General features: G+C 41.7%; 1 protein-coding gene across 3 annotated transcripts in view; it reads right to left on the reverse strand.

Annotated features, from left to right (window-relative positions):
* The window catches only part of LOC130603367 (polycomb group RING finger protein 3-like), a 32,170-nt gene extending 13,878 nt beyond the window's left edge, over positions 1 to 18,292 (reverse strand). The window contains exons 1-5 of one of the 3 annotated variants that reach the window (XM_057417036.1): positions 18,237 to 18,292; positions 17,123 to 17,233; positions 16,265 to 16,353; positions 6,599 to 6,736; positions 1,052 to 1,132 (exon numbers count right to left, since the gene is read on the reverse strand). In XM_057417036.1, the coding sequence (XP_057273019.1) occupies positions 1,052 to 1,132; positions 6,599 to 6,736; positions 16,265 to 16,353; positions 17,123 to 17,233; positions 18,237 to 18,279 (462 nt within the window). In that variant the 5' untranslated portion in view covers positions 18,280 to 18,292. The remainder of the gene's footprint in view (positions 1 to 1,051; positions 1,133 to 6,598; positions 6,737 to 16,264; positions 16,354 to 17,122; positions 17,234 to 18,236) is intronic. The other 2 variants (XM_057417038.1, XM_057417037.1) reach the window with 2 other exon arrangements.
* Between the last annotated feature and the right edge of the window lie 762 nt (positions 18,293 to 19,054).

A 19,054-nucleotide genomic window follows, 5' to 3' on the forward strand; every position in this document is an offset into this window, starting at 1 on the left:
TGCACCCAGAGGGATGGGGAAGAGAATCAAAAGAATGTAACTCCCATGGGTTGAGGTAAGAACAGTCCATTAACTAAGGTATAATACAAAACTACTACTGCGACCACCAGTGATAATAATAAGGGAAATAATAAGGGGAAATAATACAATTGCTCACCACCATAGATAGACACCCAGCCCGACCTGAGCAGTGATCTGGGCCTTCTGGGTAACTCCCCCCAGTTTATATAATGACCATGACATGCTGTGGTATGGAATACACCTTCAGTTAGTTTGGGTCAGGTGTCCTGTCTCTGCTTCCTCCCGGCTTCCCCTCCTCCCTGACAGAGCATGAGACTGTGAAAGTCCTTGATCGGAGTAAACATTACTTAGCAACAACTAAAAATGTCGGTGTTATCAGCGTTGTTCCCAGGCTGAAAGTCAAAACCACAGCACTGCACCAGCTACTAAGAAGGAAAAAAAATGACTGCTACTGCTGAACACAGGACAGTGGGGTTTTGGCTTTGTTTTGTTTAAAGAAACTAACATCAGTAACCCAGAGACCCACTCAGATGATTTCCCCAGCCATCTTTATGCCTACTAAATACTGCTCTTGAACTGAATTGGGAAGCATCCACCTCATTATTCAGCCTCTCTCTTCCAAACTACAGAACATGAATGTATTGAATATATGTCTGTTCTGTTTTGTAACCCGTTTCACAATCTACACGGAGTAATATTAGTTGTATCTGTCTGATATGGCTGAGAAAAATGTCCCTCTCAATGCCTTTAGACTCCTTTACCCAATACATTTTTAATTACTATCAAATTGACATCTGCCTTCAACTTCCCCTTTTCCTTAGTGGCATATTTTACATTTTTCCCTATTTTTCAGTTTTGAATTAATGAAAATATTTATTTTTAAAGATAGTTTATTAGAAATTTTAAAATATATATTTTAACCATTTTGATTATTTGCCTGCATGATGTATGCTTTCTGAACATTGTTCTTTAGTCAGCTAATGATTTACATTGAACATTAAAATTTTGATGAAAAACAGTTGTGTCATACCTTAAATCTCCATCTAGTAACAACTACAAACTTGAGTGTGTGGTCCTTGCCAAGAATCTCTTCATTGCATAATATATCCAGCTGATGTAAAAAGAAGAAATAATTAATTCACTGAGACACAGAACATGGCTTTAAAACAATACACTTCAGATAAGGACCAATAAAAAGATCAAAGAAACAGAACTCAATTCTCACATAATGACAGCCTTGTCTTTTGACATACTATGAAAATTGTTTACACAGTACCCAGCAAGTAACTTTCTACCTTGAAAATACATTTTTAAAAACCTATCCCCTGCTTATACATCAGTGTTTAGGACTTTTTTTGTAGACGCTTTAGAGTTGTTTTTACATTTCTATGTCAGCTTTGAAAGACATTAATATTTGAAATAGCAATAGCATGGACTCATAAGCAAATGTGAGATCACATGACCAGCCATCAGCTGAATTGCAGTGGATGATCATGCACATGATCTTAGCCTATTTGACTTCAAGGTGACATGTACTGAAAGGATAAGTCACCATGAAAGTGAAATATGCCAATGGTACTTTACCATAACCTGAGAAAGCTAAGAATATGCATGCACCAGGATTTGTCTATAGCATTCAACCAGGCATTCACATCCTTAGGGCCTTATTCCTCAAAACATATTTTTCACTGGACATACCAATACACGGTTTCCACAAAAATGCTATGTGCCCTTAAAAGGCAGAAGCACTGTTGAGTGAACATTCTTACATTTCAGCAACAGCCAAGTAGGTTGTAAAACCAGAGACTGAGGCAGTGGAATAGTGAATTTAAACACAAAAATAAAAGGTGTAATTAGTATGAAAGCAATCTAGGTTTCTGAAAGGTGTTAGGAATTTTAACACTTATGTTAGATGGGCCAACCATAGGTGACATACAGCTGGATCTCCTACTCACCAAAAAGGAAAAACTTCCTGGGGACACAATAATCAAGGGCAATCTTGGCTATAGCAACCATGAAATACTGAAATAGTGAAGTTCAAGATCCTGAAGGGACTGAGGAAATCAAGTAGCAGAGTACAGATCCTGGGCTTCAGTAGAGCAAAAATTTGTTTTTTTCAGGAAGCTGGTAAGTGGGATCCCGTGAGTCAGCTCTGAAGGGAGGTCAAGAGGTGATAAACCTTTAAGGACAATATCCTCCAAGCACAAGAACAGTCCATCCCAATATTCAGAAAATGAATACATGTATCAGGAGACCAGCTTAGATAAACAGGGAGCTCATGAGAAAAAGGACATATACAGGAGGTGGAAGTGAGGACAGGCTACAAAGGACCTGGGGATCCTGGCTGAAAGCAAGTTGAACATGAGTCAGCAGTGTGCTCTGGCAGTGATGAAGCCGAGCAGGATACTAGGGTGTATCAACAGAAGCACAGCAAGTAAACTGAAGGAAGTCAGTGGAACAATGCCCAAGTGGAAACCAGTAATGAGTGATGTCCCTCAAGGGTCGGTACTATTTAATATATTCAGCAATAAAATAAACAATGGGATTGAGTGCACCCTCAGCAAGTTTGCAGATGACACCAAACTAAATGGTGCAGCTGATTAATGCCATCCAGGGGGACCTTAACAGACTTGAGGAGTGGGTCCCTGCAAATCTCATGAAGTTCAACAAGGCCAAGTGCAAGGTCCTGCACCTGGGTCAGGGCAATCCCCAATATCAATACAGACTGGAGGATGAGTGGATTGAAAGCAGCCCTGTAAGAAGGACTTGGAGATACTGGTGGATGAAAAACTGGATGTAAGCTGTCAATGTGTTCTTGCAGCCCAGAAAGCCAATTGTTTCCTGGGCTGCATGAAAAGAAGCATGGGTAGCAGGTCAAGAGAAGTCATTCTCCCCCCTCTGCTTTCATGAGACCCCACCTGGAGTACTTTATCCAGCTCTGGAATCCCTGACATGGACTTGTTAGAGTGGGTCCAGAGGAGGGCCATGAAAATGATCAGAGGGCTGGAACACTTGTTCAGCCTGGAGAAGATAAGGCTCTGGGGAGACCTAATTGCAGCCTTTTAATATATAAAGGGGGTTATTAGAAAGACTGAGAAAGATTTTATTTTCCAGGGCCTGTAATGACAGGAGAAGGGGCAACAGTTTTAAATTGAAAGAGGGTAGATTGGATATAAGGAAGAAAATCTTTATGATGAGGGTAGTGAGACACTGGAACAGGTTTCCCAGAGAAGTTGTGGACGCCCCATCCCTGGAAGTGTTCAAGGTCAGGTTGGATGGGGCTTTGAGGAAGCTGAAAGATGTCCTTGCCCATGGCAGAGGGGTTGAACTAGATGATCTTTGAAGGTCCCTTCCAATCCATACCATTCTATGATTCTATGATTGTATACACAGGCAGAGTGCACCTTCAGCAAATTTCCAGATGGTACAAAACCCAAAGGAGTTGATACTCTTGATGTTTTTGCTGTCCTTAGAAGGACTTTGACAGACTGCAGAAATGGGCTGTCAAGAACCTCATGAAGCAAAGGAGAATGCCACATCCTGCACCTGGGGAGGCATAATACCAAGCACCAGTATAGGCTGGGGGATGACTGACTGGAAAGCAGCTTTGCAGAAGAAGGACCTGGGAGTCCTGTTGGACGTCAAGTTGACCATGAGCCAGCAATGCACCTTTGCAGCAGACAAGACAAATATTATCCTGAGCTGAATTAGGAAAAGCATTGCCAGCAGGTTGAGGAAGGTTGTTATTGCCCCCTGCTCAGCACTGGTGAGACACATCTGGAGTTCTCTGTCCCCAGCACAAGAAGGACATGGACATACTGGCAAGTCTAGCAAGGGGTTCATTAAGGTATTGAAGTGTTTGGCATTTGAGAAGAGGCTGAGAGAGCTGTGATTGTTTAACCTGGAGAATAGAAGGCACAGGGGGGATCTTGTCAATGTGTACAAATACCTGATGGGGTCAGTAAAGAAGATGGAGCCGGACTTTTCAGTGGTATCAAATTAAGGGATCAATTGGCACAAATTGAAATACAAGAAATTCCATTTAAATGTAAAAATTATTTTTCACTGTAAGGGTGACTGAGCACTGGATCAGGTTGCCCAGAGAGGTTGTGGAGTCTCCATTCGTGAATATATTCAAAACTCGACTGGACATGGTCCTGGGCAATTTCATCTAGTTGACCCTGTTTTGATCAGGGGAGTTGGACTAGATGACTTCTAGAGTTCTTTTCCAGCCTCAGCTATTCCTTATTGCATGGATTTGCCAAGACTGGGGACACAGAAATCTCCTGAAAGATCTACCTCCAGAGGCTATTTAGTCTAGTTCCCCTTCCTTCCTACTCACAGCAAGACCAAATGAAATCATATTCATAAAAAGGGAGGTGGCATGGTTTATATGTTATTTTACCTTGTGTTTATTAGATCTACTTATATACTATACTAACATTCTTGTTTTATGCTTTGATTTTTGCAAGTCAACAGACTTAACAACTCTATCAACAACAGAGGGCTGACAAAGTTATAATGCAACAAGGCAAAATCTGAAGCAAGACCAAGGAGTAAGATATGTGGTCTGCCAGAAGAACCTACTTCAATAGTGGTTAGTAGACTTGAGCTATAGTCAGTGGTACACATCAGTGCCTATCAGACTCAGAGAGGTTTCCTGAAATTGCAGGAATTCTTAACTTGGAGCTACACCCTATAGTAATAGTTTGCTTGTTTTTATGAATTGTGTTAATCACAGACATTTAGCAAATCAGGTACTGACTATACACTGCCATGAAGAACTGTCAGACCCTTACAGATAATCATGAGACAAGACCTCGTGAATACCTCCAAGAAGACTCTACTAAGTCCTGATTAAGAGCCTTGATCCATAGGAGAGTGTGCAGCATGCTTGTTGGACAAATTGAGCAAGAGCCTGGGATTCATCGACTACCAAAGGAGAGTGATAAAAGTGACCTTGTAGCCCAGGAAACATGGCATTGCTGTTGCTAACAAGGCCACAAATTCAATATAAGCCTCACTTGTCATATTTTGCTTGTTCAGAGATTTATTTTTGTCTGTTTAACTGGAGTGGCCAGTAATTCTTCAATAAAGTTTTGCATGGCTAGATAGCTAATCTGTGACCTAATCCATCTTTGCCTTGATTAGATTGGTTTAACTATTTAATGTAATAACAGTTCAAGACACTTGAATTAAGACTCCCTTTAGAGCTCTTAACAGATTTAAGCATTACAACTCAGGATTTGGGCCCACCCAGGCATCACAGTTAAAGCTTTGGAAAAATGCTCAGAAGTTATAACCACCTTGTACTCATGATAAAAGAGAACATACTGATTAACTAAACAATTATATGAGGAATGAGAAACATTTCATTATTTTCACATTGTGAGGAAATATTAGGTTGCTAGTTTTAAAGGGATAAGGCTTAAGGAAGGTATATCTCATATCTGAAATGCTGCATCCAGTAAAGAAAATTTTTGATCAACTTGAGCAAGTTCAGCAGAAGGCCACAGAGATGGTCAGGGTGCTTGAACAGAGGCTCTATAAGGAGAGGTTGAGGGAATTGGGCCTATTTATCTTGGAGAAGGCTTAAAGGGGACCTAGTTACAGCCTTCCGATACCTAAGAGAAGCCTATAGAGAAGATACTGCCAAGCTCTTTACTGAGGTGCCTGGTGGGAGAATGAGAGACAGTGATCATCGATGTAAACAGAGAAAGTTCTGACTGGATATAAGGAAGGAAAAAAAAATCTCAACAAGGATAATTAAGCATCAGAATGAGTTGCCCAAAGAGGTCATGGCATCACCATGCTTAGAAGTTTTCAAGATTGAGAGATGGCAGTTTGAGAGTTAGACTGGATGGAGGGGGACTGTGACTAATACCAACAAAGAGGGAACAGAGGCTGTATTTTCTTTCTTCCCTTACCCTCCACCATGATTTCTTCGCACAAACAGTCTAATTATATACTCCCTGCAGGGTAGGTGGCATCAGTTAATACTACATAAGGCTGAGTTTCACTCAGAGTAGAGAAGCAGAAGAAATATATGTATAGCTTTCCATTAGATCATTCATTCAGTAGTGCCCAAGTGTTATAATCCATTCTCTGCATTGCACCGAGTGAAAAAATCTCTGCTAGGGCAGTGTATCCTTTCATTTAAGGACACCAAACAAAGCATCTTGCAGGAGTCAGTTTTAACACAGGTGGAAAACATATAACCAAGTTTTCTGGAATGTTTTAAAACTGGTCATGAAACAACACACTGAGCCACACTGAGCTGCATTGCCAAATCTGTATAAAGTTAAGAACCAATAAGAGCTAAATATCTATTGTACTGGAGGTGGAGAAAAAAGGGAAGATGACCAGCATCCTTAAATTAAAAGGGGGGGGTAAATTTGGAGAAAAAAATATTTGTTAGCATTGTGCTGCTCAACTTAAATAGCCATGTTCTTTTTCTTTATATCAGGAAATAGTGTGTGCTTCATTTTTTTAAAAAAATCTGGTTGGAAGGAATGACAATTTTGAAAATCCATAAGATTTTCATTTGCAAAATAATTTTTAAATATTAAAACATTACCTCATTAAAAGAAGAAAGGTTAAGTTTTTTAGCAATGAACTTCTTTAGATGCAAGACTGTTGCTTGTGCTGAGCAGCGGATCCATTTTCTTTTCAATCCACGTAATTTGCTGCTATTGCATTCCAAACAGATGCTTACCTTCAGGAAAAAGGAAACACAGTCAGGACTAGTTGACTGATTTTTTTGCAGTCTCCATTATGCATTTCACATGAACATTTATTAGCCCAACAATAAGGAGAAAATGTAGAATACCAGTACTTAAAGCAAAATGCATCCAGTGTCATTTAAAAAAAGATCGTCTATTATTTTGTCAGCTTACTGTTAAGCACCATTCAACTTGTGAGAGAAACTGTGTTGTTTTCACATAATTGGGGATGGGGCTTTGTAATATTAAGGCTTTATAATATTAGAGCTTTAAGATCAATATTAAGGCTTTGCAATATTAAGATTTTTCAATCCTGGGGCTGGGGCTAAGTTACCAAGGGAATTAAACAAAGGGTTTGAGATACCATACGTTAGAAAGACACACTCTGTGGTTAAAGGCAATATCATCTTTGGATGAAGGATGCACTCTGTGGTTAAAAAGAATACTGTCTTTGTACAACCTATGAAACTAAGCCGCTGCAGGCTGGTTAAACAGTAAATTTGGGTGCCACATGTCTGCCAGAGAGTTATGAAATTGAACCATAAAAGGAGATAAATAAATAAGAGGAAGGGGCATGCAAAATTGAGTAAGGGAATATGTAAACAGAGACAGGACAGTTAGCATGTAGATTATATGTGCCGGACAGGCTGTAAACCTTGGAGCACCCAACTAATGGGGAAAAAAGGGAGGGAACGTGCGGACGGGGTAGGAAATATAAATCAAAGTTCTGCCTTTGCTGTGTGTGCCTACTTGCAAGGACACCCATTTTTGCAAAAACATTGATAAAAGCTGCTTCACTATTGTGTCTACTCTGAGCTTTTACAAGAAGTTTTTATCTAGAGACTATTTCTCACAAACTCAAAAGGGATCTGGAGAAAAGTTCAAGGTAGAATTTGAGGGCTGCCTTCTTCCACAGCTTTATTCTAACTGCAGAGGTTACACTAGTTCAGAAGCAGCCTAGGTCAACTTGCCAAAGCAAGTTATCTAATATGAAAACCTGTCAGGACCCCCTCCCCACTGGGGGTTTGGTTGCCTGAGCTCAGGGCCAATTTTGACAAGCAGCTGTATGACAATGAAACTGTTGTGAAGAAAGAGCTGGTTGAGAAAAACCTTGAAGAAATTTCAGTGTGGGCTCACTTTGCTCCATTTAACAGCATTGTTTAAGCTGAAGCTCCCTCCCTTGATTGGTGCCCCTGCATGAGCTACATTGCAGCCATGGCTGTGACTGGTCTAGACCCCAACCCACAGATTAGACTTCTAGGGTTGACCTTGAATCATTGATCAGTATATACTTGGCTTGATGATCACTGGACTGTGCATACACTCAGTTACTGTCTCAGTCTCCAGACCTGACTTTAATTTGCCGATTTGTCTTAATCTTGGATCTGACTCATAGAATCATAGAATTGTTAGGGTTGGAAAGGACCTTAAGATCATCTAGTTCCAACACCCCTGACATAAGCAGGGATGCCTCACACCAGACCATGTCACCCATGACTGCCCAACCTGGTCTTGAACACTGCCAGGAATGGAGCATTCACAACTTCTTTGGGCAACCTGTTCCAGTGCCTCACCACACTCACAGTAAAGAACTACTTCCTTATATCTAACCTAAACTTGCGCTGTTTAAGTTTAAACCCATTGCTCCTTTTCCTATCACTACAGTCCCTGATGAAAAGTCCCTCTCCAGCACCCTTGTAGGCCCCCTTCAGATACTGGAAGGCTGCTATGAGGTCTCCAAGCAGCCTTCTCTACTCCAGGCTGAACAGCCTCAACTTTCCCAACCTGTCTTCATACGGGAGGTACTCCAGCCCCCTGATCATCCTCATGACCCTCCTCTGGACTTGCTCCAAAAGCTCTATGTCCTTTCTATGTTGAGGACACCAGAACTTCACACAGTATAGTGGGTACCTGTCCTGGGTTCAGCATTAGCAGTCATTTTTCTCCTTCGTAGTAGCTGGTGCAGTTCTGTATTTTTGACTTTCAGCCTGGGAACAACGCTGATAACACCCATGTTTTTAGTTGCTGCTCAGTAATGTTTACCCTGACCAAGGACTTTGTGAGTCTCATGCTCTGACAGGGAGGAGGGGAAGCTGGGAGGAAGCAGAGACAGGACACCTGACCCAAAATAGCCAAAGAGGTATTCCATACCACAGCATGTCATGACCAGTATATAAACTGGGGGCAGTAACCCGGAAGGCCCAGATCACTGCTTGGGTCAGGCTGGGCATCGGTCAGCAGGTGGTGAGATGTTGTATTCTCTTCCCTTGTTATTTCCCTTATTATTATTTTTGGTGGTAGCAGTAGTGGTTTGTGTTATACCTTAGTTACTGGACTGTTCTTATCTCAACCTGTAGGAGTTACATTCTTTTGATTCTCCGTCCGGGAGCGTGCGGGGAGGGGTGGCGGGTGAGCGAATGGCTGTGTGGTTCTTGCTGCCGGCTGGGCTTAAACCACAACAGTTCATTTTGGCTCCCAATGTGGGGCCTGAAGGGTTGAGATAATGACAGATCTGACCAGAGCGTATCTAATCATCTTTGTGATTAGAATTTACTGTTTTGGATTAATAGTCACTCGTCACAATGCTGATTTATTGGCTCTCAATATTGTTGCTCTTGATCTTGGAGTTTCAGCACGTTGTACCTTACTTACAGCAGGTATTTGCTTTGTGTTTATCAGGTGGGGGGCTTGGGCTAAGGTTCTTGTCTCATTGTACTTTATGGTAATGACTTGTAATACAATAGAATCATTTGTAATACAATAGAATCATTGATCATGAAACTGATCTGGCTTGCATTCCCTGTGTGGTCACCACCTCTGTACCTTGGGAGGTATATAATAGAAGTGTTTAGCAATTACACATCTTTTTTCCACTCCTCGGGTGGTCAACCTGTGAAGGAGACATTCCCTTAACTTCCTAGCTCCCCCACCAGATCGTTTACAACATCATTTGAGAGTTCTGAAGGTTTTGAATGGCCTTTGAGTACCCTTGAGACCTGCCTACTGAGTGTGATGGGGATCACCAGGTTGGCACGCATACAGAGTGTGTTTTACACATGACCATTTCGTCTGAACTCAAAAGTTAAGCAGAGTCGGGTTTGGGTCTTGTCTAGGGTTAGACAACAATATAGGAGGACCAAGAGATTTTCCCCGAGGCTGAACAGTCAGGAGTGGCAGGGTATGTGGGATAGTAAGGGCAAGAATCTAGGCCAGTGGGCCCCTCCGGTGCTTTGGAAATTCCCACTAAACATGTGCAAATCCGGAAAAATTAGTAAAACATTTAAATGAGGTGTGTGGTCATTCTGGCCATACCAGAGACGGACAAATCATGGCAACATTCTGGGGCTTGGCCAATGATTACAGAGCCCTGTTCAGCATCGTCCAGCACCTTCAAAGATAAAAAAATGTCCCTGGATATGATGGCAATGCAACCAACAATGCAGCTACTCCAGCTCCAAATACAGCAGCTACAGCAACCCTAGTGACAATTACAGCAGCTACTCAAACTCCGACTGCAACAGACAGTGCAGCTACTCCAAGTACAGCAGCTACACCAGCCCCAGTGACAAGTACAGCAGCTACTCAAACTCTGAACGCGACAGCGCAGCTACTCCAGCTCCAAGCGCAGCTACTCCAGCTCCAAGCGCAGCTACTCCAGCTCCAAGCACAGCAGCTACACCAACCCTAGTAACAAGTACAGTAGCTACTAAAACTCTGACCACAACAGACGTCGCAACTACTCCAGCACCAAGCACAGCAGCTACATAAGCCTCAGAGACAAGTACAGCAGATACCCAAACCCCAACAACAGATACTGCAGCCACTACAACCACAGTGATAATCACTGCAGCTTAACCAGAGGACCAATTCGTGCCAATATCAGTTGCCCCTGTAAGCAAGGGGAAAAGCAAAAGAGGCAAGAAAGATGAAGCAAGATGAAGAAACAAAGTACTGACCACCAACAGAAACTGACCAGGAGTTATTAGTATGTGAATCAGAGGAAAAAGAGGTGAATTCTCGACCCCAGACCTAAACCAAGCTATGGAATATGCGAAAAGATTTTACCCGTCAACCAGGGGAGCACATCATCACCTGGTTGCTCCGATGCTGGGACAATGGGGCCAACGGTCACGAACTAGAAGGTACAGAAGCCAAGCAGATGGGATCACTTGCCAGGGAAGGGGGAATTGACAAAGCAATTGCAAAAGAGAAACGATCGCTCAGCCTTTGGAGGCTGCTCTTGACAGCTATGAAAGAAAGGTTTCCATACAAGTAAGATGTTATGAGTCATTCAGCCAACTGGACTACACTAGAGAAAGGCATCCAGTCTCTGAGGGAATCAGCCATTGTAGAGATGACCTATCGCAAGCAGGATGCTGGGAAAGGACCCACAGATGAAGGCGAAGTCCAGTGTATACAACCCATGTGGTGGAAATTTACACAGAATGCACCGTCATCATATGCCCACTCATTGGCAGCAATAACCTGGAATGATATAGCACCACCAACAGTGGATGAAATGATCCCTCAACACTGAGAGTTCAAAAACAATCTCACCCCTTCCATCATCTCAGCTGTGAAAAACTGTCCCAGGATCTCAAACAATTGAGAGACGATCTGTCCGATATATCCAGTTCCCCAAGTGTACCAACCCACATCGAAGCTATTAACAAAAGACATCCTAGTGCTTGAGAGAGATGACGGAGGCACACAACACAGGCCACCCTACTGATTTTACCTGTGGGATCAAGGAGAAGACATGAGGAAGTGGGAGGGAAAATCTACCTCAGCTCTGGAGGAAGGTGTGCATGAATGGAAGAGGAGAACAAAGGTCAAGGATGATCATCCCATGAAAGCTGCGGCTTCAGTCTCTGGTGAGCAGGTTTCCAGATGGAGTGGAAGAGTTGATTTTACTCCAGCTGCTGTGATAAAGAAGAATAATCCCTTTCTACAAGACATAAGTGGCCAATATCGTGATCACTATTAGAGGGGCCCTGCCTCCAGCCAGGTGGAGGCAAGGGACAATTAGATTTACTGGACTGTGTGGATCAGATGGCTTAGCACATCAGTCTCACAGAAGTATAAGGCTCTAGTGGATACCAGTGCACAGTGTACCCTGATGCCATCAAGCTGTCAAGGGGTGGAGCCCATTTCTGTTCCTGGAGTGGCAGGAGGATCCCAAGAGTTGACTGTACTGGAGACTGAAATCAGCCTGACAGGGAGGAAATGGCAAAAGCACCCTATTGTGACTGGTCCAGAGGCTCCATGCATAGACTACCTCAGGAGAGGGTACTTCAAAGACCCAAAAGGGTACCAATGAGCTTTTGGTATTGCTGCTTTGGAGACTGAGGAAATTAAGCAGCTGTCCACTTTGCCTGGTGTCTCAGAGGATCCTTCTGTCGAGGGGTTGCTGAAGGTCAAAGATCAACAATCGCAACCACAACAGTGCACCAGTGGCAATATCACACCAACCGAGACAATCTGATTCACATCCATAGGCTGATCCATAGACGGAAGAGCCAAGAAGAGATCAGCAGGACCCACTCACCCTTTAATAGCCCCGTAGGGCCAGTAAAAAAGTCTAATGGAGAGTCTAGACTAACAGTAGACTGTTGTGGCCTGAATGAAGTCACACCACCATTGAGTGCTGCCATACCGGACATGCTAGAACTTCAGTATGAACTGGAGTCAAAAGCAGCCAAGTGGCATGCCACAAATGATATTGCCAATGCATTTTTCTCAATTCCTTTGGCAGCAGAATGCAGGCCACAGTTTGCTTTTACTTGGAGGGGCGTCCAGCGCACTTGGAACCGATTGCTGCAGGGATGTAAACACAGCCTGCCACGGACTGATCCAGACTGCACTGGAACAAGGGCAAGCTCCAGAACACCTGCAAGACATTAATGACCTTATTGTGTGGGGCGATACAGAGGAAGAAGTCTTTGAGAAAGGAAGGAAAATAATCCAAATCCTGCTGAAAGCTGGTTTTGCCATGAAAAAGAGTGAATTCAAGGGACCTGCACACGAGATTCAATTCCGTGTAAGTTTTCGCCACATGGGTCGTGTACATTCAACTTCATCTGGATCTATGGGTGTATCCCCGTTATTCGGCTTGATGTGATAGATCATCTCTACAATGGCTGATTCCCTCAGAGACTGGATGCCTTTCTCTAGAGTAGTCCACTTGGCCGAACGACACATAACATCATCCTTGTATGGAAACCTTTCTTTCACAGCTGCCAAGAGCCGCCTCCAAAGACGGAGGGACTTTTTCTCTCTTGCAATTGCTTTGTCAATTCCCCCTTCTCTAGCAAGTGATCCCAGCTGCTTGGCTTCTGTACCTTCTAGTTCGTGACCATCGGCCCCATTGTCCCAGCATCGGAGTAACCAGGTGATGATGTGCTCCCCTGGTTGACGGGTAAAATCTTTTCGCATATTCCGCAGCTCGGTTGAGGTCCGAGGTCGAGAAGTTACCTCTTCTTCTTCGTCATGTGATGATGACTCCTGATCAGATTCCTGATCAGAATCTGAATTCATTGTTTCTTCATCTCGCTTCACCCTTCTTGCCTCCTTTTTGCTTGTTCTCTTCCGTACAGGGGCAACCGATATTGGTACGAATTGGTCCTCTGGTTCGGCTGCAGTGATTATCACTGTGGTTTGAGTAGCGACTGTACTTGTTGCTGGGGGTGGTGCAGCTGCTGTGCTTGGAGCTGGGGTAACCACGCTGTCTGTTGCAGTAGAAGTTTGAGCAGCTGCTGTACTTGCCTCTGGGGTAGCTGCGCTGTTCATTGCAGCCAAAGTTTGAGTAGCGACTGTTGCTTTGCACTCAGATCCGCCGACATTCTTTTCCTTTTGAAGGTGCTGGATAGTGTTGAACAAGGCCCTGGAAGCATAGGCCAAGCCCCAGCACGTTGCCAGGATTTGTCCATCTCTGGTATGGCCAGAATGACCACACACCTCATTTAAGTGTTTTACTAATTCTTCTGGATTTTGCAGTTGTTCGGTAGTGAAATTCCAAAGTACTGGAGGGGCCCACTGACCTAGATACTTGCCCATACTATCCCACACACCCTGCCACTCATGACTGTCCAGCCTCAGGGAAAATCTCTTGGTCCTCCTACATCGTTGTTTGACCCCCAGACAAGACCCAAACCTGACTCTGCTTAACTCTTGAAATCAGTCGTGGGCAAAACACACTCTGTATGCGTGCTAGCATGGTGATTCCCATCACGATCAGCAAACAAGTCTCAACAGCATTAAAAGGCCATTCAAAAAATTCAAAACTCTCAAATGTAAATGGTCTGGGGGGATGACTGGGAGGGTAAAAGGATGTCTCCTTCACAGGTTGAGCACCTGAGAATGAGAAAAAGATGTGCAATTGCTAAGCACTTCTATTATATACCTCCCAAAGTATAAAGGTGGTGACCACACTGGGAACATAAGCCAGATCAGTTTCATGATCAATGATTCTATTTTATTACAAGTCATTACCATAAAGTACAATGAGACAAAAACCTTAGCCCAAGCCCCACACTTGAAAAACACTAATACAGCAAATACCGGATGGACGTAAGATATGATATACTGAAACTGTGAGATCAAGAGGAACAACCTTGAGAGCCAATAAATCAGCATTGTGACGAGTGACTATTAATCCAGTCAGATCTGTCATTATCTCAACCCCTCGTGCCCCACGTTGGGCGCCAAAAAAGAACTGTCGTGGTTTAAACCCAGTCAGGCAACTTGTTCACTCACTCCCAGTGAGTGGTGCCGGGCTGACAACAATCGAGGCCCCCCCCCCCCAAGGCTCTCCCCTTCCCCACTCCCGGAGGAACGGGGAGGAGGATCGAAAGGGTGCAACTCCTACGGGTTGAGACAAGAACAGTCCAGCAACCAATGTACAACACAAATCACCACCACTACTACCAACTACAACAATGATAAGAGAAAATAACAAGGAGAGAATATGATACTACCGGCCAAGAAATGAGTCCCACCCGGAAGCCCGTGACCTTCCAGGTAACTCCCAGTTACCCCCCACCCCGGGCATGACGTGCTGTGGTATGGAATACCTCCTTGGCTAGCCTGGGTCAGGTGCCCTGTCTCTGCTTCCTCACGGCTTCCCCTCCTCCCTGGCAGAGCATGAGCCTCACAAAGTCCTTGGTCAGGGTAAACATCACTTAGCAACAACCGAAAACATCGGTTTCACCAACATTGTTCCCAGGCTGGAAATCAAAACACAGCACTGCACCATCTACCACAAAGGAGAAACATGACTGCTACTGCTGAACCCAGGACAGCTTCCCTTGTTATTTCCCTTATCATTATTATCATTAGTGGTAGCAGTAGTGGTTTGTGTTATTCCTTAGTTACTGGACTGTTCTTATCTCAACTCATGAGAGTTACATTAATTCGATTCTCCTCCCCATTCCTCCGGAGGGGGGTGGGGGTGTGTGAGCAAAGGCTGCGTGGTTCTTGTTGCCGGCTGGTCTTAAACCATGACAGTACCCCAAGTGGTGTCTCACTTATCAATAAAGATTTACTGTCACTGTCACCAGAGCTGCTATGCCTTCCTTTTTCAGGTATTGTGGGACTGCAAAAGGTCAGTGCCCCGTCTGCCTTGCTGACACTCTTGGCTCCTGTCTTGCTTGCCCCTATGGAGCAGCAGCCTGTACTTGCTGCTCCTGGACACAATCATTAGTACTTCTTAATTACTATTTCTAATCTAACCTCTGAATCCAGTAATGTAACTTAATATTTAAGGCATGTTTAAAAATAATATTATGAACTTTAAAAATTATTCATGCAGATGATGTAACAGATTTTTGACGTTCCAAAGATTATATGGGACAAAAGTGTCCTTTTGATCTCTGTTCTTCAATTCTCCTTTTCTCAATAATATATATTTTCTTTATTTAGTCTAAGAGGTTTAGAATAAGTTTCATTCTGTGCACTTAAATGATCTGTTACAAAGCACAATCCATCTGAATACTACCATTGCACCATCATTAAATGGAAAATTAATCCAAACTTAATTTACTTTGGGCACATTTAGCAGGGAAACACAAAGGAAGTGACTTGTGTATTTCAATAGCAAGTTTTATACTTAAACAGGTTTTGTGCTTAAAGCTTGACACTAAATACTAAGTAAAAGAAGACTTTTCATTTTAATTTTCTAAACATATTCAGTCCTGATGCACTGGAGTGGCATGGGAGTAGACTCTCAGATAAATGGCCCAAATGACTTGAAATCTAGTTAAGATGAAAGCCAACACAACGCTTAGCCAATATTCAGGAAACTCAAATAACTACGAAACCTTAATGAAATTCTCAAAATCAAATTTCTTCACAGCTACCTAAATAAAAAAGATGAAGCGCAAGTTTACACAAAAGCATTGAAGAAAACACTATCTTGTCTTTGTCAGAGGATAAATTTTTTATCAAAATAAAATAATAATTTAAAGATAAAGTGGAAATACAAAGTAAAACTAAGAAATGCCCTATATCAAAAGTAATCCCACCTGTTCATCACTTCGATGATAGTCATCATCTTCTTCCTGGTTTTCTTCAGAAGTTTCTTTGTTTGAATTTTCATCTGGTTTAGTTTCAACTTTCAGAAGAAAGCAGACCATTACAATAATTAAATCAGACATATCAGATGAACTGAAACATATCAGATATCCTGAAACAAAGTCAAGACTATAAGAGCAACTGTGGGGTTTTTGTTTGTTTTTTTAGTAATTAGGCTTGTCAGAGTATGATCAGCTTCTAACCAGGAAAAAAGTTGGAAAGCAGCTTTATTCTTGGTAGCAGAGATATGGACACTAATTCAAAGCTTCCCAGAAAATCAGTTCAAAACACCTTGCTACAAATCTGTCAGGGCTCATTCACTATCCCGTAAAACTCATGTGCTCTCCTGACAGTCACAGATTTGAGAATTCTTTTTCCCTTGGATAAATACATACACATATGCATTTTAAGAATAACCACCACAGCATTTCTATCATAAAATTATACTTAACATCAGCAGTTTCTGAAGTTTATGCAATTTAGGACTGGGATATAAGGTAACCTTTTCATATCATAGAGTTCCCACATAGATACTACTGAAGACCTCCGGGAACGCACTACAGCTGGATAAAAGAACACATTCTATAAACAAGTGTGATGCAAAACACTACTGCACTTAGATAGTGAGTTCAAAGTGGTGAGTTCTTGTATATAGTCCAATATATAAGCACAAGCAAGCCTTGTGCAATATTATGAAACAATTACGAGTGCTAATATTAGCTAGACACCTATGTCTGACAGATCCTTTCAGCAGCTTAAGGGCACTCTGTACCCCCACCCCAAGACAGAATAAACATAACACCATTTACCATTGCGATGTGAATCTAGATGTTGTTTTGCAGAGCACATCTCCCCTTTGATGTCCCCTGGTACTTCCATACCCAGTTTGTAATAGAATTCCCTCTGCTTTTTAATTTCTGCTGTTTAAAATTGTAAATACTAGTTATTTAATAGTTTTAGCACAATATTTATCAAGATATTCCAAAACTCTCTTCTATTCTGTAAAAGTAGCTTGTCAGGCAGGAAGTGATATTAGCACTTCTTGCTACTTCTCTACTCTTGCTGCCATAATAAAGATACCCTAGATCTTATTCTTGAAAAACAGAAGTTATTTGCAGATCTATTATTGTACCATTCTGTTATTACATATAAAATAAATTTTAAATACTATACCATACTTTGTGGGTTTCCCCCTTCAATGTTTCTGTCAAAATACTGATTTCAAAATTTATTCTTATTTCTGATTTTCAGTACCCTAGAAACTATTTTAAAATAATCTCTTTACCTAAACTTGCTTATAAATGTCCAATAATGCCATCACTTGACAGCTTAATTGGATTGAAATATTCTACTTAAATAAAAGTAGCAACACACCACTGAAAAATAATACTGAACAATTACTATAAAGCATTCCTTTAGTTCAACAGATTCATTATCAAAATAGATTATAAGAACACAGATGGAATGGTAGCTGTTAGAAAAGGATTTAAGTACATCTTAGGAGAAGAAAAATTAACTGAAACTAAAAGTTATGCATAGTATTCTACCTGTGAGAACTCTACAAAGCTGTCAAAAATACATTAATATGTACACAGTTTATTAAAGAAGAATGCATGCAATTATAGAATATCAACACGAAAAAGTTGCAGTGCTATTTAGGTTTACATATTACTTTTCCCTGAAATAGCACTGGCATTTTAATTTCTGAAGTTTTTTCAGTAACACTGCTAGTAGAAGTCTAAAATTAAAACATAAACAGCATTTACGTATAGAGGAAAAGTAGTGCTAGAACCAGAACAAGTGAAGATGCTATTTTTCACACACCACACCCACCAACATTTTCCTCACTTCCTCCTAGTTAATGTAAAGGAACTATGTGTAAATCTAACATTTAGTAAAAATAGGCCATACCAAAAAACTTACCTTCTTGGAGGCCTGGCACAAGTTTGTAAACAATATCTTGCATTGTTCTATCATGACTAACAGGAAAAAAAAAAGAAAATTGAAGGTTTAAATTAGCCACCTTGATACAAAACAGTTCTCTTAAAGAGATTCAGTATTAAGTCAACTCTACAAACCTCTAAAGTCTTATAAGAAATAAAAATACTTATCTTGGATGACTGAAATATCAAACATGAGATAACAGTTAATAAGAAAAGGATGCAAGATAAAGTTCAGGCTAAGACAAGAACTGACAAAAGTTAAACTGACAAAAGTTTAACAGAAACGCTAGGAAGGATGTTCTTTATGACACAAAGGATGGCATCCTGTAAGAAATGCCATATACCTGCATGCGTATCGGTAAAACATAATTCTCAAAATTGCTTCACAATTTTGACAAAAGCTTTTTTTCTTTTATTTTCTGTTTCTATAAACTAGACTGCTTCTTATCCCTTTTAATTAATCTCTCGTGTTGCTAGGTTGTTTGCTTAACCATATTGGGCTTTTTACAAAACATGAGGAAAAGAAGCTTCTAGGAATAAAAGAGAACAAAGGAAAGAAAATCCGCATTTGCTCTTATAATTCAGCATTTTACCCAAGAGCAACATCATGTAGCTCATAATCCCATCTAGCTAAAAAAAGACAGACTAAGGAAGGAAATGGTGGGGAAGTAGGACTGGTTAAGATTCTAAACACTGATGTTTTCAACCAAAGTTTAACTACAAGCCTCCATTTCCTGGATTACTCTAAAACAAGTCATTGACTGAAAGGACCAGAACATTACCCTGACTTCCAAACTA

This window comes from Pezoporus wallicus, unplaced genomic scaffold, assembly GCF_028554395.1.
Source record: "Pezoporus wallicus isolate ANWC-B61680 ecotype Strahan unplaced genomic scaffold, APGP_CSIRO_Pwel_v1 contig_8179, whole genome shotgun sequence".
Classification (NCBI taxonomy): domain Eukaryota; kingdom Metazoa; phylum Chordata; class Aves; order Psittaciformes; family Psittacidae; genus Pezoporus; species Pezoporus wallicus.